Raw genomic sequence first — 26,718 nt, forward strand, 5'->3', positions numbered from 1 at the left:
AGTGAAGTAATGCGCCATGAAATGACAATGTCTCCCACAAACACTCTTATGCTCGTTCAATACAGTGTGTTTATTTCAATTACAATGTCGCTTTTATAAAATATCTGATGCAGAAACATCAACAGAAATGTACTGATAACAGGATACCATACACACCTAACCCATAAATACACATTAATACACTTTAGAAAAGTACACATTACCTTTTAGAAGCCTTTGGTCTGGAACGTATGCCAGGTGGAAACAACAACCATTTGCTGAAGAAAAGTTCTCTGCACACCATTGGAGCCCTATCATGTTTCACTTATCGGTGCACACATGAAACTGTTTGCTTTCTCCCATTATCAAAGAATGCTTTGCATTGTTTTAAGGGATCCACAACCCTGTCCATTTTCGTAATGCTAAACATGTTTTGCATAAGATAAAGATAGAATGGAAGGCAAAACAAATACAACCAGGCACTGTAGAGTGAGGCACTTAAGCACCTAACACTTCTGGTTTGGCATCATGACATTTGGCACATGGGGGTGGCGTTGCACTTTGAACTGTGTGTGCGTGTGCGTGTGCGTGTGTGTTAGAGATAACAGAAGCCCTGTCCTGTCTCACAGCCTGTCCATCTGAAAACAACTGGGTGAGTTACATTCATTCTCCATATTTACACTTCCACCGTATAAAGTAAATACTCTTGAAAATCAAAAGGGACTTTTGAGCAGCGCTCGTTCCGAGGTGCAGGTCCTTATTGAGCTCAACAATCATTCTGAGCCACTGGCGAGGCTTCCAGTCTGTCGAGTCATGAAAAAGTACTCCATGCAGCGCTTGCTCTCTCCTGGCTTTCTTGGGCTTCTCCAGATCAGCGGGGTGATCCTGGGTTGGCTGATGAGAAGGGGAGCTGCTATGACGTGTAGGAGTCTGGCTGGTCCTTCTTTGTCATCTTGATCTTCTTCGTCTTCTTCTTCTTCTTCCCGCTGCAGGGTTTGCAGACGCAGCACAGGATGCATGGCGAGGCCAGCAAGAGAAGCGGAGACGTCACCAGCACGATGATGCTGACCCCAACCAGGATACCCACCACCTGCAGGACAACACAGCGACATCCTTGAGCTGCACCGATCAATATTTATGTCAACAAAGGATCGAGTGACTATGTGTGATGTGAAAGGGGTTGCTCTTTGAGAAGAATTATCAATTATCTTTACAGTTCAGTTCAGTTTTAGCATATTTCAGTCCATTGCTTTGATTTTATAGCCTCCAACTTTACAGTTTTGGTTCAGTCTAACCACTCTCATCCATCTTGTTTCAAGCTGCAGGCGGCTGTTTTAATAATAATAATAATAATATAAAGCCACTGTGCACTAGCTGTCCTGCGCTTAACAGTTAAGAGACAAAGTTAGCACTTAACAGCAGCTAAAGAGACAAATATATTTCGAACAAAACAGGGCTTAAAGGAATATTGAACTACCATTCATCAGGTGGACAAAGACACAACTTAAAAACAAATAAAAAAACAATGTCACTGTTATTGAGAAAACAGGCACGTAAGTATATAATGTGTGTTTTATGTTATTGCGAGGCGTCAGGTCCACATACTGCCGCGAATAAAGCACCAGTATATGGACCTGAAGCTTATTTTTTAAACCAATGTCAGATGGGGGAAATGAAACATTGATGGAAAAACCAGACACAAACAATGTACTGTTTATGAAGGGTGCAGGTGGGATTATGGGTAATCTACTGTAATCATTTTGAACCATTCGAATCAAAGCAGAGCCACATAGACTCATTACAGGATATTAGTATTCATTTCATTTGACACCCCTGTCCACATGCTTTTGTGTACGCTTCGTCAATGGATGTATTTTATTATTTGGACTATGCTCCTTAGCTTCAAGTAAAGGGCTTCTTACATAATATACAGTGATTCCTTCGACAATAGTGTATTTCCAGTATTGTGGTCACAGTATGGAGCCCTTTCCTCCTTCAACATGAAAATGCCCCTGTGTACAAAAACATGGTTTTCCGATGTGGACCTGAACAAAGCACTGATCCAACACCTTTGGGATTTCAGTGTATTTACGTCCTGGTGCGGGTTTCCACATACTTTTGTCCAAAGTAAATTCAGGTCACATCATTTAAAATAAAAAAACGTGCGACACAAATGCTGTACACAGTAAATGCACTTTTCCCACAGCAATATTTACAGGCAGCTAAGAAGAAAGTTAGGACAAGCAGATTGTAAAACGTATACGACCTATAACCTGGAACCAAATTTGTCATCAGAGTGGTGGAAGTGAAAATGGTGGAAGTGAAAATGAAGTGGATTTGGCAGCCGATCATTTTGTGGAACGAACAATGTTATAAAAGGGCAGGCATTTTAGATTAGCGCTGGGATTAGTCAGTTTAATGTCTGATACAGGACTATCTGGGCACACTGACGTAAAAAACAAAGCACTAAAACTGAGTTAACAAGACTTTATGGGTCGTTAAAGGAAAAGTTGAGCGTTGAGTTGTGCACGTATTTAAACTTTTGTTTACATTTTCCATTAAAAAAGTGCCAGCATGGAAGCTTTACTGTCCTGCGTAGGTTCCTTCAACGTCCTCACCGGAGACAGTGACTCATTGATTTGACAGCAAAACAGTGCAGCTGGGATGGAGTCCAAAATCTTTACGTCCAATCACGGTAGAGTGATGCCACAGTTTTACTAAATCAAACCCATGCACGCAATAATTGACCACACGCGGATGATTGGCTATGCAGGCTAATCCATTCAGACAATGACAGCATCATCACAAGCCTGAAATGAATACTGTACATCTGGTCTGCTGTCTGGTGAGTGACCTCACCTGCGTTCTGTTCCACATAACCGAGGCCCTGGAGTGTCCCAGCTTGTTTCTGCACGGACCCCTATCATAATGCCTCAGGAAGATGTCCCCCTGCAATGACAAAAACACACACGAGAAGGTGAGAAATCTGCCATCCAGCAATCACCAAGGAAATGTAAACACAGACTAATGATAGTGGTGCAGAAGCTGAGAGATTTTGAGCTTAGCTGTAAAAAGCAGGTGGCGAGGTAGTGTAGATACTTTTCATCCAGTGCATGTAACAAGGGAGACTCACATCCAGATTCTGCAGACAGTACCAGCAGAAGGTGTGTTTGCAGCTCTTGCACAGCATCTGTGCACAGCCCTGGTTCCTCTCGATGTAGATACCGCACATAGGGCACTGCTTGATGGGCGTGTCAGAGTCGCTGTTGGTGCACACAGACATGCAGTCAGCTGGGTTATGGTGGAGGATGAGGCCACGAAGGCCTCCGGGCAGTGTGTGCATTCTTTATTTAGCAGCAGAGTGAAGTGTCAGTGCTCACTTTGAACTGGGTTCATTCTTTTGGGATTCAAAAATGTATGAGGGGAGTATTCTGTGCATACAATACATTGAAAACCCCTAAAGTTGTGTTTGAGGGTTTCAACAACCTGAGTAGTTTATATTCTATAATTTAAACAAATAGCATAAAGCTAACTCTGACCGAACCACTGATCCTTTGATTGAAGGACGACCTGCTCAATCACTGAGCCACAGTCGAAGAAGAAGAAGAAGAAGCAACATTAGCAGTCTTTACGACCATTACGAATTACGAACGTAACACTAACTCTCCTTTTAGCACTGCTTTGGTCTCCACTAGCTGAGGGTGGTACTTCTCTGCTAGTTGCTAACTTTGTCTTTCCCAATTTTTGCAGTGGTTGTGGCTGGAATACATGATTGAACCAAAATAGAAAAGATGTCAAAACAAAAATCAATCAGCTCTTAGATGCTACAAAAACTTTATAGAGATCATGTGGAACTGCAGGTGATACTCTCCAAGGGTCTTGGCAACACCAGTGACTCCTTTCACATTATACATAGTCTTTTTTCTTCCTTTTTAAAATAAAAACATTGATCAAAGCAGGTTTCAATTTGAGGGGAAAAGAGGGATCATGGAAATGCTATCAAGTCAGTCAGTGGGAGATTAGGAATGCTCATGTAATGTTCCTGTGCCAGCATCAGAAGAACTGTAACAAAAAGTATGTGTGTGATGAGAAATAACCTTTTTATATATAATCTACAGTCTGCTGATGGATTGAGAAAAAAACCCCAATATGATTATCAAGCTACTGTAGAGTGGGCTTAGAAACAACAATTTGTTCATTATGTCGGGAGATCAAATTAATCCAATTAAAAGGCAAAATGAGAAAATCTTGAAAAAAATATATTTTTTAAATATTTTTCTAAACCCCTGGCTATAGACCTGGTACTAAACCTGCAGGCAATTGCAGATCATGCTCTCAAGTTCAAACTTAAAGTTGATCTCCCTTCATTCCCCTCATGCCTGCACCCTCCTCCACAGCACACTGCAGACACTTCACTGCAGTGCACAGGCTCCTTCTATAGAGTGAACCGAGTGGCCTCCTCCTCCCTTTGGCACAGTGACAATAGAGTTCCAATATAAATCAGTGACTCCCCAATGACATCAGTCAGTCTGGCAGAGCCACAGCTCAGCGGCATGCTGTACAACGGGGACTACACCGAGGGCACTGCTGAGAAATACCAATAGCATCCTGGATTCATGTTTATTGTATATTCAGCTCAAGGCCTCTGCTGAGAGATGAGGAACTACACATCATGTCATAATCCAGTCAATGAAAATATCATGCCACAATAACTTCACATTTGATGGAAGGATGGGATTTGAATAGGATGAAATGAAAATAATCCTGCTTTTAGCATCGTATAATTTTCAAAGTCCAACTGACCAAACAGCTTGATCACTGACCGGCTTTCACGAGAGGGCGAAGGCGCCATCATGGGCTGGCGCTCCGGGCAGGTGTGGCCGTCCCGCCAGGGCGCTCTGCACCCGGAGCAGAAGACGGTGTGACAGGTTGGGCAGGGCACGGCGTTGGGACGGCCCTCAGTGCTCAGCTGCACACTGCACACTGCTTGGCATTCAAGCACCGGGCACCAGGCTTTACTGGGGTCCAACTTCACTCCTGCAGAAAAGCAAAGACGGGATGTGGTTGTGCATTTCTAAAGCAGATATCAAGCAGATGTAGATGCTAAAAAACAAATAAACACATGTTTTTCTATTTTCTAAATCCAAAGTAATGGCATGCTGGCAATACTATCAGTACGATCAGTACAGACAGTAATACTATTGATCTGGAAGAAACAGAATTAGTGCTGAAAGAAGAAGTTCTCCTTCAACTGAAATTAATTAAAAACAGAAAAGCCAAACATTCACCCAAAAGAACACTGGCTACTCTGAGCATATAGACTAGTCAGTTACCACATTGTGGGACGTGGGGGAAGTAAAAGCGCGTGGACTGAACTTAATTACATTTGTCATATTACATATTTTAAAATACATGCATAAAAATGTGTCTCTGCATTTAACCCATCCATAGAAATGTAGGAGCAGTGGGCTGCTGTTAAGCACCAGGGGATTCAGTGTCTTGCTCAAGGACACGTCAACATGCAAACTATGGGGAGACCAGGAATCAAACTGTGAACCTTGCGGTCGCAAGACAATCACTCTACCCATGAGCCACTGCTGCCAATCTATCATATGACACACAACCATTCACGCTCACATTCACACCGACGGGCCATTTAGAGTCTCCAATTAACCTGCATGTCCTTGGACTGGGGGATAAAGCCGGAGAACCCACGCTCCCCATGGCACCGTGGGTTCCGTGGGTTCCGTTGGTTCCGACCCCGGGTTGGGCGGTGGAGTTTGCACAGAACGTGCAAACTCCACCGCCCAAACCGAACCCCAGCCCCTCTTGCTGTAAGGTGACAGTTTAGAATACAAAACAACCATCAAAACACAGTAAATCACAAAACTAACCGTCGCCATGCGCTACAGACTGTGGCTGTACTTAACCCTATTGGGGCGTGGCCCGCGTCGACGCGGCCAGGCAGGTGTTTTAGTTTTAGTTGCCCCTATCACCGTTAACTTTCTTACAGTGAACTTAGTACGACTAGTCATGTTGGACCTCCATTATGTGTTTGTAAGACCGTAACTAACATTTGTTTGTTGACGATAGCTTAGCGTTAGCACATCACTACATAGTGCTGTGTTGGATGTCTCTTACGTGTCTACGACTGAACGGTGCATACTCAACTGTTGTCTCTATCACCGTTAACTTTCTTACAGTGAACTTAGTAAGCCCAGTAGTGCTGGATCTCCGTTAATCGTTACTACAGTAGTGTTTATGTCACGTTAGGTGCTGCTAACACGGCGCGAGCTAACGAGAGCTAACGGAGATAGCTGACTACAGCTATGAACGGTGGGTAATCAACTGTTGTCTCTATCACCGTTAACTTTATTTCAGTGAACTCATACTGACTTGTATTAATGTATTTTACAGAGTGGATTCAGAGCTGCGAGGGTCCAGAGGACAACATGCAGCATCGCTGCAGCAGTCTCCCTGTCCGTCTGCCTGCCAACACATCACCATAGCAGGCCTCAAAGCCAGCCACAGCTCATCATCCCCACCATATAATAATACGTTTGGTTTTTGCCATTTATCTACATGTGTCTACCATTTTATTCATATATTCCACTGCTTTTGTGAACCTAAGACCTTTGGTAAACCAATTTCCATCACCAAAACCGATATACCACATGAGTAAAGTTATGGTTTCACAACAAATATGAAACATTTCCAAAATCAAGATTCAATTTTTCAGCTTTAGTCATATTTTCTCTTTACATTGTGCTTTTGGACAATGGTGCCTCATTTTATAGATAGCTGAGATTCTTCTGTAATTTTTGTATGTATGTATCATATGCAAGTGACTTCAAAAAGAGACATTTAAAAATGACCCCAGAGTGTTGGTGCAGCTGTTATTGTTTTCGGCTAAACGCTAACATGCATCCTCACAGCAAGAATGTTAACATGTTGATGTTTAGCAGGCAATGTTTACCATGCTCACCATCCTGATTTAGCATGTTAGCATACTGACACATTTGTACTAAACAGGCACAGAGGCTGATGGTGACGTCATTAGTTTTACACATATGACGTCACCATCAGTTCTCCACAAAAAGTCAGGGTATCCAACCAAAGTTATTACAATTTATCCTGAGAGGGACATGAAAGTATGGCAATATGTCCAATACCAAAAAAGATATTTAAGTCTGGACCAAAGTGGTTGGCCATCCCTGGCTAGCATGGCCAAAAACATCTAATAAGTTCATTGTTGTCATTTTAATGGGTCATCTATGAAGGCAAACAACTCTCTAAGCAGCTTACGGGGACAGAAGGAATGCTTCCACACAATACATCTGGCATGTTTTACAACCATAACAAAAAACTGGAGCTTTCATGGTCTGATCCATCATCAACTCATACTTTCATTGGGAATCCTTACAGAAGGGTACGGTACTGGGTACTGCTGCAAAACACTTTACTGTACTGTACTTTGCACTTCTTTATACTTTCAACATTATGAGGCTCATGATTTATGGCCAGAGTAAACAATGTTGTGCTACTGGAAAAAATACAATATAGCAAGAAGGCATACCTCCGTTTGCAATTTGTAAATGTCAACAGAAACCAATTTGAACTGTTTTTGTTCCTTCCTGTTCCCAGGCCTCCAGTGCAAGACAGACACATTTCACAATAATTTCCACAACAAAAGGTGCAAACGGCAACATATAGGCCATACAATTAATGAGCACTGAAACGATCATTGCTTCAAATTGAAAAGAATGGAAACATGGACCTCTTGCAGAATGTGTTATTGAATTCCCTGCTGGTAATGTTTGGTTTAACTGAAGATATTAAAGCCACAGTGTCAATGACCTCAGGGGTAAAACTGGACCACAGCAGAAGAGAAAAAGAGATACAAAAGAGCAGGAGGCCCCACGTTATCCCAGATATGAGAAGCTCAGCACTCTGCGGTGCTGCTTAGGTAATGGCACACCAGCAAAGTGAGACCTGAAATAGCCCAATGCTGTCACCGGTCATCAGCATGCTAATGCAACAATCCCTACCTCGCTCGAACTTCAGACGTTGGTACAGCTCCGCCTGGTCGTCTGGGGCCAAGCCAGCTATCTGCAAGCACACAGCACAGAGAGGAGACGTGTTGTAGTCACTCTTGAGACTTTGGATAAATTGTGTGCATGAAGAATCCAAAATCTTTTTCAAACCCTAATGGAAGAATGTACATGATTGGGTTTAAAATGAGGCTATTTTGTGTGGTTGCCGAGAAGATCATCCAGGATCAACTGGTCACCTCGCAACTGCAATTTGTTTTTCATTATTCTTAAAACACTTCAGTAGTAAGAGAATAGCCATTGAAAGAAAAAACATTGATGCAACATTTTGTAAATGGAAAAAAAAGCTGCAAAGCAACAATTCTACTGTCACAGTAAAATATGCAAGTTGGCATCTGCATCTTGTCAGCAAGACAGATGTTGCAAAGGTTTGCAAATAGTTGTTCAAACCAACATTATCTTACAGTCAATTGGCCAAAAAAAGAGACTAAAATGAAGAACATGTAATTTCCCCCCAGTAATACTGGTTGCATGTTTAACAGATGCCTATTTTGGATAACAGGGGATACAACTTCAACAATCAAACCACTACTAATCAGACAGGAGACCAATGAGCTCAAGTTAAAGAGTTGTTTTTATCATATAGAATCCAGTTGCAGTCAGACAAAACATTACAAATGAGGAACTGAGGAGCAGAATTTCCATTTGCTAGTGAATCAGCAGTTTAAGCTTCTTCTGTGACATGTTTCCTGACTGGTTGGTATCTCCGGTGTGTGACAGCTCATTAAGTTTCACTTTCTGTCTGACTGCTCGCATTGTCTCATTCTCTGCTCCTCACACTGGAACAAGAATTCCCTCAGAAATGTCATTAAGGCTTCGGCCACTGCATTTTCACAACACGTAATCTTAGTAATCCAGCCCACACAATTGTAACAACACGAGGGGGAAAATCCAACTTTATATTTATTGAGAAGTTTGCTTGCAGCATTCTGGACAAAAAAATTGAAGCAAATTATTAGAAAGAAATTCAAATGTATCTTCCCCAAAGACATGAAACAGTTTGTTGTTGTTCAGGGCGTGTTTCTGTGATAAATTTATTTTGTATTTTATAACCTCTAAATACTCTTTTCGTGTTTTTATCACTCTGTGGTTGGGCTTAAGCAGGGCATACCTCAGAGTCCAGTAGCACTCCGGTGTTCAGGCAGGCCATATCTGGGCAGGTGATGGGTGCCCCCCCACCCTCCATGATGGCCAGATGAACATACTGCTCCAAACACTGGAGAGGGAGAAAACACGGCAGAATTAGTGACACGGCAATCCTCTCATGACAAATCCAATAAGCAAAGAAAGCAGAGGGGAAATGAGCTGATGTACAAACATACCACACAAACATGAGTTCGCTATCGCCGTGTCTCATCAAAGTCATATGTTGCCTCAGCTATGAAATATGGAAGGGTGGGGGAACTACGTAAACATTGCTCAAAGGCAGACAGTTTTGAGGAATATTTAAAAAACATTTACGTGTCCCGACTTTTCCCTACAAATCTATCCTAGAGAGACGGAACGTGTCATTGAGACCCATTTGTACACACAAACTTGTGCATGTCATGTACTTTTCTCATAAAGTGTGATGTACAGTTCATCCAAATACTGAGCTGGAATAACAATAAAAAACACAAATACACAAAAACACAAGCAATAGTCTGTGTTCAGGTTGATAAAACAGAGTTAAACTGATAAGCGAGGTTTACAGTATCCCTTTTCCTCTTTCGTCTCTAGTGTGTGTGTGTGTGTGTGTGTGTGTGTGTGTGTGTGTGTGTGTGTGTGTGTTTGTTATCTCTCTGACCTCGTGCAACAGAAACAACTTTGCTACCTCGAACAGAACTTACCTGCCACTGTATAGCAAACTCGCTCTGCGTGGCAGCAGACATCTGGATTTCTGTTGGTAACGACACAGCTCTGTATTCTAACTATAACACAAGACTGGCAAAGATTCCCAGGAAATGTTTGTGAGATCCAGTGAGTTGCCAACAGCTTTGGTTAACACAAGAATTTCCAAGGACTCGACCAAATAAAAGTGAATGTGAGAGGAATAAGCCAAGCCCTGTGCTGAAAACCCCTTCAAGCTGCAACGTGCCAGTTTGGCATTACATGACCTATTTAAAGGTTATTAAAACAGGAAGCAACGTTGGAATAAAAAAAAAGGGAGCATCCCATTTCAAATGATTTTGTGAAATCTTAAAAGTAAGAAGCACGAGCGATACGAGCACGCATATGATCAAAACACAGCCTTGAGGCACCGCTGCTCCGTCTCCAGGAACTAAAGCACCAGCTGTGTTTGGCTTTTCTTACCGCTGTGCAGAAGACACAGTCACAGCCCTGCAGCTCCCTGGTGGCGGCGGACGGCTGCTGGCTGAGGCACAGCTTGCAGTAGGCCTCGGGCCCCGGTTGGGGGGTTCTGGCGCCGGGGGTCCCGGGTGTTGAACCCGGGTTTTCCCGGCTCAGCGTGGGACTCCTGCTGGCCATGGTAGGGCGAAGCAAGGGAGGGGGGTGAGGTCTGATCCTAGCCCTTCTGCTGCTGTCGGAGAGCAGCTACGTCCTCCATGTTCCTGACAGTGAATAAACAAAAAAAAACAGCACTGATCTATTTGTCTCTTCAGTGTATGTCAGGGTTCATACACATTTTGACCAATGGATTTCCATGACTTTTCCATGACTTCCATGACCAAACATTTTGTGAAATCTTGGTGTAAACATGAAAAAGTGAGAAAATGTAGTATTAAACTAACAATGAGAATTCCAAAGCATACAGTAAACCTTAAATGACACAAATGAATGAGAGAGAATAGTTTGATTAAAAGAATAAACATTTATATAGATGCCTGCTTATATTTTGAGCGTCTTTCTTTTAGAAGCATATTAATTATTTCAAACTCAGCGTAAATGAACACATGAATAAAACACATTTCCATGACTTTTCCAAAACTTTTGGGATTTTATTTTTTTCAAGGACTTTTCCAGGCCTGGAAATAACCATTTTAAAATTCCATGACTTTTCCAGGTTTTCCATGACCGTAAGAACCCTGTATTTGTCTCTTCAGTGTATGCGTGGCCCTCTTTTTCCTCGTTGCCACACGAACAGTGGACCTGTCATCTCTTCTTTGTAACTCTTGCGCCACCCGCGATGACCTCACCTTTCCCTGAGGCTTTGCGTTGTCACCGTCTCGTTACCTGAGAAACGTATTAGTCACTGTTCAAAGCGCGAGGCTCAACATAATTATGTGTAATTACTGCAGTCTTATTGATTACTCATCATGTCATTTTTACAGCCGAAGTCCAAGATCTGTGTTTACTGTTATTGTTACATGGACCGGCTCCTCATTTATCCTGACAGGAAGAATTGATTGCCGATTGTTTTTAGAAACATGCTATATACACTAAATCTTTTCGATTACAGCATCAAGTGTAGATGTATAGGTCTCCCGCCTTTTGTCCATCAGACATTATGCACAAATCCTGTGCATGCAAGATGTTTAAATGAATCCAGAATCTTTTTTCCAAACCCTAATGGATAAATACATGGTGATCGAGATTAAAATGAGGCTATTGTGTGCGTGTAGTTGCCGAGAAGATCACCCAGGATCAACTGCTCAATTCTGCTGCCATTCTAGATCTGCATCTTATCAACAAGAACGATGTGGCAAAGGTCTGCAGGTACTGGTGCCTTAAACCAACAGTATTTTACAGGAAGTAATGCCAATTAGCAAAATTCCAAAATGTTAAAACCAGCAAGCTTGAGATTTTTTTTTATTTCTTTCTTTTTCTTTTTAAATGTGATAAAAACAGACTAAAATAAGTATTACAATTGCTTTTAGTTCATGTTAATTACCTCCTGAAGACAGAAGACCAATGAGCGCAAAGAGTTTTTACAAAAAAGTTTCAAAGTTGAATTCAGTTGTTTCCATTTGTTAGTGAATCAGCAGACACCAGCATGCACGTGTAAATGTGTGATAGGTGACATCAGACAGTATGATAATGACAGAGTTTGGGTAATAAAGGCCTAATCTGGTGTTAAAGGGAACCATACTCCCCAAAACATTGTGAGAAATAATCATCCCATAATCTGGGATTTGCGATTTAATCCCATAGATAACAGTGGTTGAAACAGAAAAGGGGTCACACCGGAAACGGTGGGGTTAAAAACAAACACACACACACACACACACACACACACACACACACACACACACACACAGAAAAATGTTGGGGCAGCTCAAAATCAATACAGCCACCAGCACCAGCAGTGTCCAACATCTCTCAGTGAGTGCTCTTTTTCATCACGTGATACTGATATGTGGAGCGTGCGTGAAGCGGGTTATTTCTGCAGAGTCACGGCGTGTCGTCCTGCCAGCTGCAGTCCTCCCACACTGCTGTCAGCCTGTCCTGTCTGACAGGTCTCATGTGTAGCTCTCCTGCGTGGGAACCCGTTTGTGTTCATCAACAGTGTGACTTCAAAGTGTAGAGGGATTTATTTGAGATTATCTGGGTGACCATTCGTCAAAAACTGAGTCTGGTGGAAGTGTTTTTTTTTTTATCTCAGTAAAAAAACAGACGAATCGGATCTCGGATTAGTATCGGCCCTTCGGTCTAGATTGACTCCAGCCAGTGGTGATGGGGAATCAAAGCATCATTGTTGACACCAAGAGGAGGAAAGCTGCTGCTGCTGCTCACACAGGGCGTCTCTGTGTTTAAGGCAGACTGCGTGCTTCGGGTAGGGAGTGTGTGGCAGAATATATTGGCATCATAACACTGTGCCAAAAACAAGAGCATGTAAAGTGAAAACACAGTAATATAAAGAAAATGACGCACTTTGAGATGTAAATGTTGACTGTCAGATATCCCAAAAGTAATGTCCCTTGCTTCCCGTCCATATATTCCTCTGAGGTTATAGTGTTGTTTATGACAAAAGTAACCGTGCGAATCCACATCTGTCACACAGTATATATTCCAACCGACCACATCGGACACATCTCCCTCTCTCAAGGTTGCATTCTGACGCATTCACGGTGTAATATTTCCTCAGGTGTAAGCGTTTTCGGTTTCGGTCAGTGATGCAGACAAAGTAAGCCAGTGTGAGCAGAGGAGAGACGAGGAGGAGGAGGAGGAGGAGGAGGAGGAGGAGGAGGAAGAGGTGAACTTACCTTCGCTGTTGGATCGCTGGCTGGAGGTCCAGATCCACAGCCGCAGTGCTCTGACTGTGGCACGGCCACATGTGTTGGTAGTCTGCTGCTAACCCTCTCCTGTCAGCGCCCAATACTGATCGCTTCTCTCTCTCTCTCTCTGTCTCTCTCTCTGTCTCTCTCTCTCTCTCTCGCTCTCTCACACACACACGCGCGCGGGCACGCACACCGGGCTTAATGAAAAACTAAAAGCATGTTTAAGCTTCCTGCTCGCTCCTATCTGTTGTGTGTGTGTGTGTGTGTGTGTGTGTGTGTGTGCGTGTGTGTCTGTGCGTGTGTGTGTGTGTGTGTGTGTGTGCGTGTGTGTGTGTGTGAGTCTGCTCCTGCGTTTTGTTTCCATCCAGGAAGCTGTGCCTGCTCTCCCTGAGCTCCTCTCGTGACTGCTCCTGCTGGTTATTCTAGTAGTGTATTTGTGATGCTTTCAGGTGCAGTGGGAAAATATAAGTCGCACCAGTAGCTGCTGGAAACTGTAGTAAAGCTACTGGTGATCAAACCAGTCAAATTCATAACTAAATATAAAATACATCAATGAAAAATACGTTCGATCAGATGAGTAAAAAGTCAACTGATTGGATGATAAAGGAGAAGTTTATAGCTTTTACTTGTGTTTAAATTATGTAACTCACAATTGTATTTATTGTTGTTTTCCACTATACTTTTGGCTTCTCCGATAACAGATACAACTACATGTTTGCCTTAATAGAGTCGTTACAACATTGTTGTGTTGGCACACTTTAAAGTTCAGCTCTGCTAAATTCACAATTTATTCATGTTACTGCTTCTTCATCTTGATTTTTGTTCGCACACTTCCGGTGTAGAATGAAATTGTCAATCCTATATCACATTGTATCTCATAGATAAAGACTTATTGATAAGAATGACATTCCTGGCAGTATGGAGGCCGTAAACTTTCATAATGGGTTATAAAATCCACATAATTGTGCAGAATTAATAAATCTGAATATGAACGGGAAAACCTGTTACATTTTGAAAAGTCTCATGAACTCAGTGTTTCTAAAATCTTGGTTACAGCCCTGGATGTAAGAGGTAATATGAAATGTGGTCAACATATCTGATAGACACAATTTCTGTTTAAAAATAATATAAACTCAGAAAGAAAACCATAATATACTTCAAATTACAAAATGTTTTGCTGATGACGTAACTGTTTAGAAACTGCATGCATACTATTATTCTAAAAAGCTCATTCATTCGTTCATTCATTGATTGCATAAATGTATATATATATATATATATATATATATATATATATATATATATATATATATATATATATATATATATATATCAATAACACAAAGACATGTATCACTTTCTAACACTAAACTGAAAGTGATGTTACTCATGTTACAGTGACTTCCTATTTACACACTTGGCCACTTTTGATTGGACAGCCCAGCAGATTTCGCAAGAGTGGGAGGATGACATGCAACAAAGGTTAATTACATGTTACAATTCCTCATTCATGTGCTATTATATTGTTTCTCATTTCTGGTAATCTTTATTGATCTCAGATTGTATTTGTTTCCAATATATAGCATATTGTAAATTGGTTTCATTGTATTCCTCATTTGAAAAGGAACATTTTCAGCTCTGTCTTTTTACATTTGAAAAAGACAGTTAAGTCCTTTTTTTCCTCACCATATTGTTATCAGTTGCTTAATTTGACCATATCATATTTCCTAACAAGTATTTGGCTTTTTAAAAGATGTAATTATTATTCTAAAGTGGGCTTTGTGGACAGTTTACTTGCTGCTACAAACTCACCCTGCTCACTCCTGTTGCATCATGTTCTCCTTGATGTTCCAGGGCAAAACAGGTGTGTGTTATCTTATGTCATGTACTTTCAATCTTGTTGTGCTGCGTTCCTAACGTCCCCAATGTTGCTAGACTTGAAATTAAACGTGGGCTGTACGAGGGACAGTGAAGGCACCAGCAGCACAGAAACATTGGGAGAACCCAAGTATTGCTGTTTTGTCAGTTCCTGACAAACTGCAGCGGCACAACAACTATTGTTTCTCGTGTATAACTTAATAAAGTGTATCATGTCAAGTTTAAAGTGTCCAAAACAAATTGCACACGACACTTGCCGCTCGGACTGTTCAGCCCACACACGCTGTGAATACGTGAAGCTGCATCGAGCACTGCAGATAGCCGTGCAGAAACGGAAACCCCAGAGTGAAGTGCGCATGCGTGCGGGCTTTTCCGAAGAAAATGGAAAATGTGCATGTCAGTCGTTGTTAGTCGCCGAAAAGGTTATACTGTAACTTGACTACAACACGAATGGTGGGCGACGAGTACAAAGGACAACAACTTTACAAAAGTGAAAGAAAGCCGTTCAATCAGGTGAGATTGTATTATTTATAACTTAAGGATATGTAAGGACCCTTTGTTCTATGGGTGTAGAACATTTGCATTTGTGGTAGGAAAGAGGTTTTACTCTTTTTGTGTCATTTGAATATCATTATGTATTATTATATTTATAATAGACAACTTCCTGCAACGTGATGCGACTCGCGGCAGCTTTTCTATTCCTCGCGCTACATTGGAGCAAAGTCCCCAAAAAGGAGCGCGCAACAGAAGTGGAGACACGTTGAATGTTTGCCTCAAATAAACATTTCTGATTTTTTTTAAAAACAACGTTTGCCTCCAGCGGTAGACCGCATACCATTTCCCTATATTGTTGGTTGCAGTCCGGAGAAGAAAATAAAAACATGGCTTTTGTTTTAGAGGCAAGGGGAACTGCACGTGACCTAGAAAAACAGAGCAGGTGGTGCCAGCGGTGGGAGATATTGTTTTCAAGAAGCTAAGTGGGGGATTTCTGTTTGACTTTCTCGTCTAGATGATGAGTCGCACATCCTCCAGCCTGCAGCGCGTCATGCAGGTGGCGCAGAAGAGCGTCAGAGCCTGCCGGCTGTTCTGCTGCCCCATAGCCGCTCTGCTGTGTGAGACGGTCACGTGTTCTCATCAAACTACAGATAATGAAACTACACAAGGTAAGCTCTTCATTTCATGTGATTTATTTTATTTAGGTTTTCTTTTTATGATAAAAACTTCAGGGTCTTTATTTATTCACCATATCTTACGGTCATGGAAAACCTGGAAAATTCATGTAATTTTAAAATGGTTATTTCCAAGCCTGAAAAAGTCTTTGGAAAAAAATTAAATCCCAAAAGTTTGGGAAAAGTCATGGAAACGTGTTATATTCATGTATTCATGATGTTCATTTACACTGAGTTTGAAATAATTAAAATGCTTTTAAAAGACAGACGCTCAAAATATAAGCAGGCATCTATATAAATGTTTATTCTTTTCATCAAACTACTGTCTTTCATTCATTTGTGTCATTTAAGGTTTACTGTATGCTTTGTATTCTCATTGTTAGTTTAAATACTACATTTTCTCCCTTTTTCATATTTACACCGAGATTTCACAAAATGTTTTGTCATGGAAATTTGGTATAAAGTCATGGAAAAGTCATGGAAATCCATTGATCAAAATGTGTATGAACTCTGCTATTTGTTTTATCTTTTGTTGTTATTCTTCTTTTTTTCACAATTAAAGCTAAAATACTTATTCTTATTATGCCCTAGCCTTTTAGAACAGCTTTAGGTGCAAACCACATAGCATTTTACAACATTTCTTTAGTGCATGTGACAAATAGACCTTAGAATTCCTGAAACATGCAGGTCCTTTTCACTTTATTCAGACACTACTAAATATAAACCCGAACAATTTCCTTGCTTTGACTTTCATGCAAAGCAAGCTTTTTCCAACGTATTCAGGAACCATAAGGAACTTTGTGGTGGTGACGCATTTCTGCTGTTACATCACTTTGGAACAACAACTTCCCGTTTTCACATTCTCTTCCCTTTTCCCCTTTCTCTCCGCCTCCCACTCGTAAAAGCAGTGGCAATCCAGAATCCGCCGTCAACCATTTTGATTTTGAACATCAGCAACTCCACCTTGATCGACTGCGTCATCGGGAATGACTCCTACCCGTCCGCTGTGGCCGAGAGTCAGCCTCTAATGAGGGAATCAGAGCTCCAAATGCAGGGTGGGTAACAGCCAAACCTCTTTTAATAGTCCTGTTATTATTATTTTACCATCTTGGAATTGAAAGCACTTTGAGCTGAAATCTATACGATGGTATTTGTCTTATTTGCACATTCTTACATATCACAGCACTCAGACTGCACTCATGAGAGGAAACCAACAAATGTGTTCATGTTTTCAAAATCCAGGAAGGTGCAGCTGCAGCTGTGGACAGCAGGGGGCAGCACATAATTCTCCTCCTCCTCCTCCTCCTCCTCCTCCTCCTCCTCCTCCTCCTCCTCCTCCTCCTCCTCCTCCTCTCTGTCCTCCCCTTCCATCAGCCGAGTGTACGAGCGTCAACATCCACAACTCCCGTCTCAACTGTGTCCTCATCGGAGACAATAACTACATGCACGTTGAGCAGACCCACTCCACTGAGACAGAGGCATGGCAAGTGTGAAGCTCTGGCCCCACGAAGAGGACACACGCACACACAGACGCACACACACACACACACACACACACACACACACACACACACACACACACACACACACACACACACACACACACACACACACACACACACACACACACACACACACACACACACACACACACACACACTCTCTCTCTCTCTCTCTCCAGCAACACTGTCACCCTTTGGTAGGCCTATAACTCGAACTCAGAAAGAGTTTTCAGTCTCCAGACAACTTTTATTTTGTTGTTCTCAGTCTCTGCTCTGCTTTGACTCGGTTATGTTGTTGTTACGGGTGTGGAAACCACTGGCTATAGACAAGATATTATGGCTTTGCTAATTTGCGACAATTATTTAAATTCATATTTATTAATGATCTGTAGATTGTTTCTTGTTAACTGGTTCAAAAATGTCAGAATACAGTTGAATATTATTTACAAAAATCATGTATAATCTGAATGTGGATTTTTTTTTTTCATCTGCTTGTGACTGTCTGAAATTGTCTGTTGGTATTCAAGTACTGTGAGTCTGACGGAAATCCTTCTCATGGCATGATGCAGCCGTTAACATGCGTTTAAATGTATGGCCCATGGTCATTAACAGTAGACTACTTAGTAGTGTTGTTTGCCAGAAGTCATTTTGATTTCTTGCATTAATAAAATGTAGTACATAAATAGTACATAAAATATGGAATAAGAGGACTTTGAATCAAGGTGCTTCTATTGTGTCTGCTGAAATGTTTATATATGATATAAAAAATGTACTACTTTTCTTGTTTTCCTGAAATATTTTATAAGATACCTTTTTTATTTTTATTTTGTTGAAGATTGCTTGTTTGCCCAAAAACATTTTTCATACAATAAATGAATGTTATTATGTCTCAAAGGATTGTTGGAGGAAACTCAGTTCTTATACTTCTATACTGCCTTCTTTCCTTCCTTTGTCTTCTTTCCTTCCTTCTTCTTCTTCTTCTTGCCTTTCTTGTCGTCTGCTTTTTTAAAACTGCCGAGGCCCCGGCGGACCATGCAGCCTCTCCACCATGCCTGCAGCTGCCGGGTCAAAAGGTCACACAGGCCAGGGTCAGAATTAGGGACCCTAGTCCTAGGGATGTTGCAGTACATTACATAACCAGAGCGACTAATCTGAGGGCACACCAGTAACTTCTGATCAGGTGTTGTTACCTTGGTGGCAGCTTTGGCCTCGGCCTGCTCTCGACGCAGCCTCTTCTGCTCCTCCCGCTCCTCCATCACCACCTGCTCCATCTCCTTGAACTGAACACAACTCAGCAACTTATTCATGTTCAACTAATAGTGAAGGTGGTGCGTCGCCTTCAGCCCTAGGGAGACGCTCACCTTCCTCCTCATCTCCGACAGCCTGTCCAAAGTCACTGTTCTCTTGCAGCACACGTTGTTGAGCTGCTGCTCCTTCTCTTGCAGCATCTGCCTGGTGCGCTGCTGCCACTGCTGCAGCTGCTGCTGCAACTCCTGAAACAGTTTTAATGACGACACCGCATGCGATGGCTCAGGTGCAAAACACCAACAAAACACCAACAGCAACCAATTTGACCTCTTGTGCATCCGTTACAAAGTTTTCTCTTGGAGGACAAAAATGTCTGCGTCCTAAAAACGGACATCACATTTTGTGTTAATATTATTTTGCACGTTAGTAGAGTAAAATCTACTAACCAACCATTTATTTTCAAAATGTTAACCCCTTAAATGCCAGTTTGTGATTCAATTTAAAATTGCTACTGTATTCTTCTCTCACTGTTTTTACTACTGTTTATTGTTATTTTATTTATATTACTTGATTGTTCTACTATGTGTCTCTATTGTGTGCAAGGCTGCTGTAATCCTGCAATTTCCCCACTGCGGGACTAATAAAGGATTATTTTATCGTATCTTATTTCTGGCGTTATTATGAAGAAAGGTGTTCAGCATGGAGTTTCGTCCTTCATTAAACTGATTGCTCTGAAACAAATTAACCGTACTAGATTTGTGCTGGTGCATTAATTACTGTCAGTAATAAATAACTATGAGGTCATTGCTATGAATGTACCTCTTCAGTTCGTTGGCAGATGGGAGACTTTTTAAGTTTACAAATACGGGTAAAAGGGAAGTACTTTTCCTTTTATCTTTCACTCAAGTCCAAACTCTCACAGTTTTCGCAGTTTAACATGCAGGTACAGTGACTTCTTCTGACATTGAGGGGATTTTCTAAAGGACACAGCAATTGTGTTTTAGACTTAACACCTAAGTGCAAATGTTGTATTCTCAGCATGCAGTATACAAGTATACAAGTGCAGTATAAACCACAACTTCTGAGAACACAGCATTTGCATTTAGGTGTTTAAACCTTAAACCGCAGATCAGCTAATGAGCCTCCAAAAGCAGCAATTAGACAATAATTGTAATAACATTAGTCTGTTGCTGATAGGGATGTTGCAGTACCAACCTCTTGATGACTTTGAAGGAATTCCACAGACCTTACGTGAACCTTCTTCTCCTCCATCAGTTGGATCTGCAGCAGCTGAGAGAGAAGGCGAGGACATGATTTGGACAACATTTAACTCTTGAGTCTGTGTAGATTATGAAGATATTTCTTTTAGGAAGACTGCTCAGCATGCTAAGAGAGGTACGTGTTCTCCGCTGTTGGGCGGAAAGGGCAGAGAGAACACGGCGGAGGTCATGTCTGCTCCCTGATGGAGGATCAATTTGAAAACATCTCCGTCTTGGGATCTTGGTTGCTAGTTGGGTGGGAGTAACCAAGTGTTGTTGGGTGGGAGTAGCCGAGTGTGTTGGGTGGGAGTAACCAAGTGTGTTGGACCCACCTCCCGCTGGTCCTCCAGCTGCCCCTCAGCCTGGCTGGTGTCCCTCAGCACCTGCAGCGCCATGCTTTTCTCCACGTTGGCCATCCTTGATGACTGCGCATTCAGCTGATAATTCAGGTCTAATTTCAGAAGGGACATGTCCTGGGGGCAGTAGTATTGTAGGTATTAAACACCTTTACACACAATTAGACACAATTGGTATTCACCAATTTACAGACAAACATTTTATATTTGTTTTATTTGTTTTATTTGAATCAAATGAAAAGATTCTCTAACCTCTAACAGCCATTCATGTAGACCTTTATGGTTTTTTAATGAATCCTACTTTCTCACCTCCAGTGTCTCTTTTTTTTGTTGGAGCTCCGCTTTCTGCCTCTGTAGAGTTTGAATTCTTTGCTCCAGCTCCGTCTTTGCCTCTCTGGGTTAGAGAGACGCTCATATTACTGATACTACAAAGACTTCCTTTTTTCCTTTCTCCCCTTTCCCGCTCTTTCTTTCACAACATTAATTTCCTCTCAAAAATTCAACCACGCCATGTCTACAAAACGACTCGTACTAATGATTTAGATGAGTAATAACATGGCTTCCAAACGGATGCACCGATGAACCTTCTTATGTCCTCAGCCTTCTTCCTCTGCTCCACTTCCTCCACCACCTGCAGCAGAGAAGTGATGCTCTGCTTTTCCTGCAGCTCCGAATGCAGCTTGAACACCTGCTGCGAGGCGCACTGACTGCCGAGAGAGACACAGACAGACAGAAAGTGAGTCAGAAAAAAAAGAAAAGATTAGCAACATGGTGTTTTCTGGCTGTTTTGTCTGTACCCACCAGTCTCTCATCAGCTTCGTCAATCTGGCTTTCTCCTAAACACACACACACACACACACACACACACACACACACACACACACACACACACACACACACACACACACACACACACACAGCTGTTTTAGTCATTACATTTGACCAGTAAGATCACGAAATGGAGAATAACCGAGCCTGAAAAGCATTCACATCATCGTCTGATCAAAGCACCTGACAGCTGTTGACAGATGTTCATCTAGCAGGGTTCATACACATTTTGAACAATGGATTTCCATTACTTTTCCATGACTTTAAACCAAATTTCCATGACCAAACATTTTGTGAAATCTTGGTGTACACATGAAAAAGTAAAGAAAATGTAGTATTTAAACTAACAATGAGAATCCCAAAGCATACAGTAAACCTTAAATGACACAAATGAATGAGAGACAATAGTTTGATTAAAAGAATAAACACAAGAACGCCTTCATCACCTCCAAAATTGATTACTGCAATAGCATTCTTTATGGCACAACATCCAAAATCCTCAATAAACTCCAGTACATCCATAACTCTGCTGCTCGTCTGCTCACCCACACCCGCTCCCGTGATCACATCACCCCTGTTCTCCAGAATCTCCACTGGCTCCCCGTCCCACAACAGATCCAATATAAAATCCTTCTTCTCACTCACAAAGCCCTCCTCAATCAGGCCCCTCCTACCTCACCGACCTGCTCCACCACCACACTCTATCCCGTCTGCTCCGCTCCTCTGATGCCAACCTCCTATCCATCCCCCATAGGACCAAGCATCGGACATGGGGTGACAGAGCCTTCTTCATAGCGGCCCCCTCCTTCTGGAACTCTCTCCCCAAACTCATCCGAGACTGCACTGTCCTCTCCACATTCAAATCACAAACCACTTCTTCAGAACTGCTTTTAATGTATGACTGTGTGCTCTTATTGTTTTTATTTATTTTTATCTGTTTTATTATTCTACTTGTTTTATTGCATAATTTTAGGACATTGTAATGTTGTGTAAAGTGATTTTGAGTACTAAGAAAAGCACTATATAAATTAAATGCATTATTATTATTTTTATAGATGCCTGTATGTATGCCTGCTTATATTTTGAGCGTCTTTCTTTTAAAAGCATATTAATTATTTCAAACTCAGCGTAAATGAACGTCATGAACACATGAATATAACACATTTCCATGACTTTTCCATGTTTTCCATGACCGTAAGAACCCTGTGTTTGAGAGATGTTCATCTAGACTGTGAACACAAACAGGGACCAACACAGTGAATCACCTGCTCTGCGGCAGGGCCTTGCTCCTTCTCCATCTGCACTGCCAGGGTCAATCCCAGTATGTCCAGTTGGTCTGAACAGTCCTCCAGTACAGCTGCCTGTCTCAGACTCTGAATCCGGGATAAATACATCCTCCGGAGAAACAGAAAACATTGTTAAATAACGTTTGAGGAATGAGTTTCACACAGACATGTATGGTTAACATGGACACTGAATGCTCTATGCAAACAAAACTGTTTGAGAAGATGGAAAATAGGTTAAATTTAATTTCTGTAATCTCAAAAGCTTTGGTCATGTTAATTTTCAATTGTTTAGAAGAGAAATATGATGAAAATTCAAATACGTTTCTTTACTTTTTCGTTTTTTTAGTGTTTTAGGCCTTTATTGATGTTTCAATAGCTCATGAATATGCTAAATCTTCCCAAATACGATACAATACACAATTCAAAAGGCACGCACTTCCACTTATCGGTGTGCGCCTTTTTAACTAAGAGATACAATGGTGTCCGGTGTTACGGTTCAATAAGCGACCGTGTTAACTGGCGACTTTCATCCGAACGCGTCCGTTGTTGTCGTGGTTACAGACAGCTGTTTGAAAATAGAAAGAAAACACGTAGCTGCCCTGATGAATGCCGGATTATTTAATTTGTATATGATATATTATTATGTATATGAGAGGGTTTGACACTGTATTAAAAAAATAAAGCGGCATTCTCGATACGGCTGTCGTAAATACGACAACAACGGACGCGTTCGGCTGAAAAGTCGCCAGTTAACAGGGTCGCCTGTTAAACCGTTACACCGGTGAAGCTAACCGTTCTGATCCGCTTCCTCAACGGTTCACGGTCGCATTACTAGCTAGCTAACTTTCATGAGAAAAGATCATATTTACTGTAGCAGTCACTTCGCGTTACTTTAGTTCTTTCTGCCACAGTCTCTCTGGCTGGATAATACGGTATCCTTCAAAGTAAACTAGTTTAACAGTTTACACGTAACACACTTTTCTTTACTGCGGTCAAGTGAGCTGAAATGTGATGCACCTTTATTGATGGTGTTTCGGTACGGTGGCTTGTGCAGCCCAAAAAGCACGGAGACCTATATTTAGCAATGATTTGTCCAATTTGATAAAAAAAAGTCCAACATTATTTTAGACATTACATGATATATAACATTATGATAACATATGAGGTTACACTACTGTACTGTTCTTTTATTGAAAAAAGGTTTGAACATTATAATATTACCAAATCATAATCTTGAATCTGTTATACAAACATGTCCTTCATTGGTTAGCTAAAATTAGATTTAGTCTTGGATTCTTGTTCATGAGGACCCCTGCTATGTCCATGTCTACTTTCATGATATTTTACTGTACAGTTTTTGAGAAAATTAAAGGCAAGTCCGCTCAAATGAAATGATGATATTTATAATTTCCCAATATTTGAACTGTTATAAAAACAGATCCTTAAAAGGCTATATCAAACTTTCACTGGATTGCAGAAGGTGGAGTTGTAGTGAGGACCTCGGTCGGAGACTACGTCGACCGGGATCCCATGCAGACGGAAGACGTGCAGGGAGATGAGTTCTGCCGTCTCTTTAGCAGACGGGAGTTTGGGCAAACAAATAAATGGGCCAGCTTGCTAAAGCTGTCGACCACTGTCAGGATGGCGTTGTGGCCCTCAGGTGGAGGTAACTCTGTGACAAAGTCTAGGGAGATGTGGGACCACGGACGATGAGGCACGGATAGGGGCTGTAAGAGGCCTGGTTTGAAGACTTGCGTCGAGGCGTTGATGAACTCCTTGATGTCCTCGTTGAGCGAGGCCCACCATAAGCGCTGCCAAAGAGCGTCCTGGGTCCTTTGGAGGCCCGGGTGGCAGGTAAGTTTGGAGGAGTTGGCTCCACTGGAGGACGTCGAACCTGAGGGCTTGAGGGACAAACAGGCGGCTAGAAGGTCACGCGCCGGGACCGGCTTGACCCTCAGTCTCCGGTTGAGACAATCTGGATGCAGCCCTGATGGAAGACTCCCATCATCATCCTGACCCACCTGGAGGGACATCAGGAGCCTTTCCAGAATCAGAATCAGAGGTGATCCCTGGGGGGAAATTGGTCCATTTCAGATACTCGCATATATATATATATATTTTAAAAAACACACAAAAAACACAATTTTAATAAATTATGATGTGAATTGTAAATGATGTACATAATACTACAATATAGAACACAATACATGTAGAGAAGGAAAGTGACTAATACAAACAAAAATAAGGGATGAGAAATATAGGATATATGTGCAAATATGTGCATTAAACAGTGTAGTTAAGTGAAGAAAAATGCTGAGAAGTGGGATCTATTAAGTGCATTAATAATAAATGTGAGAATAGTATGAATAAGAATGAAATTAAATATGATTATTACTTAAAAGAGAAAGACGTATACCTTTAAATACAGCACCAAGCAGATACTTTGATCAGGTATTGCTTTAAAGTTTATTGTTGTAGTCATCATTTGTTGCACTCTGTGGGGGAGTTACAGCTTAAAGGTAATACAGACTGAGGGTACAAGTTACACCGTAGTACATGCATGCTGCTGTCACACTGTCCCGCAGGCTTCCCACTCCTCCCCTGAACACACTATACTGGGATAGTTTCCCTCTCAGAGACACGGATCTGCAGCCGTCTCACCGCCGAGATACCGTCGAGGCAACACACACACACCTGACCTACAAACAAATCGTTAGAAACAAAGTATGTACAGTTACGGTAGATGACTGTTCAACGTATGAGCGTGACCATAAAAGGCAGTTCTTAAGGCAGAGATATCTTAAGGAGGGAGCTGAGGAATGGGATGCAGAATGAAATAAAAAATCCAGGCAAAAAGTCAGGTATTTTTTCCTGACAATGAGTCTCTGATGATGACGGTAAATCATAAAGGCATATTAAGACGTAGAGTATTGTTATATTTTTGCTACCTGTATAGTAAACTGGGTTTCATTGACATGAATCTGTACAAAAAGATCTTTTGATATGACTAATTCTCACATTACAGAAAACAAGTCAGAAACCTAATGTAAAGAAAATATTATGAGTTCATATATATCACATATTTATCAACGCAAAGATACATTTAAAAATGAAAAAGTATGCAGATGGTTCATGTAAATTATTCAAAGGCAAGACTGAAAAAAAAAACACAGGCGATTACATTTCTATACCTGCTTCTCGGCACATCATGTCATTTAAGTAAGTTGCAAATTAACATACAGTAGGATTGTATGGCTGAGAAATGTGCTTTAAAGGCCCTAAACAAATATAATAATAATATAACTTCCTTTTGGCAATGGGGTTCAACATGATGGGGGAGTTTTTCCGGATCCGATGTCGTATGTGTACAGATTGAAAAGCCCTCTGAGGCCAATTTGTAATTTGTGATTCTGGGCCATACAAAATAAACTGAACTGAATTGAACACAACATTTTGTTGTCAAAGTTAAAATATTTTGGGTCATTTTTCACAAGAGATTTCTGCTTTTTGTTTCGCTCCCTTGTTTGAAGTGGGCGCAGCTCATTTGGAAACAGATGATGTCATGTACTTCCTTGAGCCAATCAGGATTTAGCAACGTTTGAATTGACAGATGTGGGGGCGTTTGTTTGTGTTGCATGTTTAACATCTGGGGCTGACGTCACACACACACACACACACACACACACACACACACACACACACACACACACACACACACACACACACACACACACACAAAATATCTCAGCCTCTGCAGTTTAAATCTTCACCTTTCTTGTCATAATCTGTCTCTCACAAGTCCCCTTACTTTATGGAAGTCCAATACTGTCAATCAAATGTGATCAAATGTGACCACACAGTCCTGATGAAGCAGATTAGCTTAACTCTTAATAAAAAACTGAGCGATGCTTATTGTAGTCTTGAATATTCATTTTGAGATATCAAG

The 26,718-nt window shown here is 41.4% G+C and overlaps 3 protein-coding genes across 3 annotated transcripts; 1 reads left to right on the forward strand and 2 right to left on the reverse strand.

The window, feature by feature from the left end:
- Positions 1-70: 70 nt before the first annotated feature.
- Positions 71-13,531, reverse strand: rnf144b (ring finger protein 144B). Its single transcript, XM_079227619.1, has 8 exons — positions 13,232-13,531; positions 10,383-10,639; positions 9,202-9,306; positions 8,028-8,088; positions 4,803-5,016; positions 3,113-3,242; positions 2,839-2,928; positions 71-1,069 (listed from the first exon to the last, which is right to left on the reverse strand). The coding sequence occupies exons 2-8, from the start codon at positions 10,554-10,556 to the stop codon at positions 893-895; spliced, it is 951 nt and encodes a 316-aa protein (XP_079083745.1). The 5' UTR covers positions 10,557-10,639; positions 13,232-13,531; the 3' UTR covers positions 71-892.
- Positions 13,532-15,543: 2,012 nt separating this feature from the next.
- LOC306745215 (uncharacterized protein) lies at positions 15,544-17,786 on the forward strand (the record flags this gene model as incomplete). Its single annotated transcript, XM_079227968.1, has 4 exons — positions 15,544-15,637; positions 16,134-16,287; positions 17,202-17,348; positions 17,536-17,786. Exons 1-4 carry the CDS (start codon positions 15,575-15,577, stop codon positions 17,784-17,786), a joined length of 615 nt encoding a protein of 204 aa, XP_079084094.1. The 5' UTR covers positions 15,544-15,574.
- A 454-nt stretch (positions 17,787-18,240) lies between these two features.
- On the reverse strand, positions 18,241-23,708 carry drc9 (dynein regulatory complex subunit 9). The gene is made up of 10 exons (XM_079227632.1): positions 23,642-23,708; positions 22,752-22,881; positions 21,460-21,494; positions 21,243-21,365; positions 20,968-21,052; positions 20,635-20,775; positions 20,259-20,333; positions 19,157-19,288; positions 18,986-19,075; positions 18,241-18,853 (listed from the first exon to the last, which is right to left on the reverse strand). Exons 2-10 carry the CDS (start codon positions 22,878-22,880, stop codon positions 18,722-18,724), a joined length of 942 nt encoding a protein of 313 aa, XP_079083758.1. The 5' UTR covers position 22,881; positions 23,642-23,708; the 3' UTR covers positions 18,241-18,721.
- Between the last annotated feature and the right edge of the window lie 3,010 nt (positions 23,709-26,718).

The sequence above is a fragment of the Taurulus bubalis genome (assembly GCF_910589615.1).
Source record: "Taurulus bubalis genome assembly, chromosome: 12".
Classification (NCBI taxonomy): Eukaryota; Metazoa; Chordata; class Actinopteri; order Perciformes; family Cottidae; genus Taurulus; species Taurulus bubalis.

What these genes read in the sequence shown, in the direction of transcription:
- rnf144b (XM_079227619.1), bottom strand. Translation starts at nt 10,556, where the DNA reads ATGGCCAGCAGGAGTCCCACGCTGAGCCGGGAAAACCCGGGTTCAACA. An exon ending in TCGCCCTCTCGTGAAAGCCG is followed by an intron (nt 3,243 to 4,802) that starts GTCAGTGATCAA and finishes GTGCACCAACAG; the next exon opens with CGACTCTGACACGCCCATCA. An exon ending in TTATGTGGAACAGAACGCAG is followed by an intron (nt 1,070 to 2,838) that starts GTGAGGTCACTC and finishes GTTGTCCTGCAG; the next exon opens with GTGGTGGGTATCCTGGTTGG.
- drc9 (XM_079227632.1), bottom strand. Translation starts at nt 22,880, where the DNA reads ATGTATTTATCCCGGATTCAGAGTCTGAGACAGGCAGCTGTACTGGAG. An exon ending in AAGGCCCTGCCGCAGAGCAG is followed by an intron (nt 21,495 to 22,751) that starts GTGATTCACTGT and finishes GTGTGTGTTTAG; the next exon opens with GAGAAAGCCAGATTGACGAA. An exon ending in ACGAAGCTGATGAGAGACTG is followed by an intron (nt 21,366 to 21,459) that starts GTGGGTACAGAC and finishes CTCTCTCGGCAG; the next exon opens with TCAGTGCGCCTCGCAGCAGG.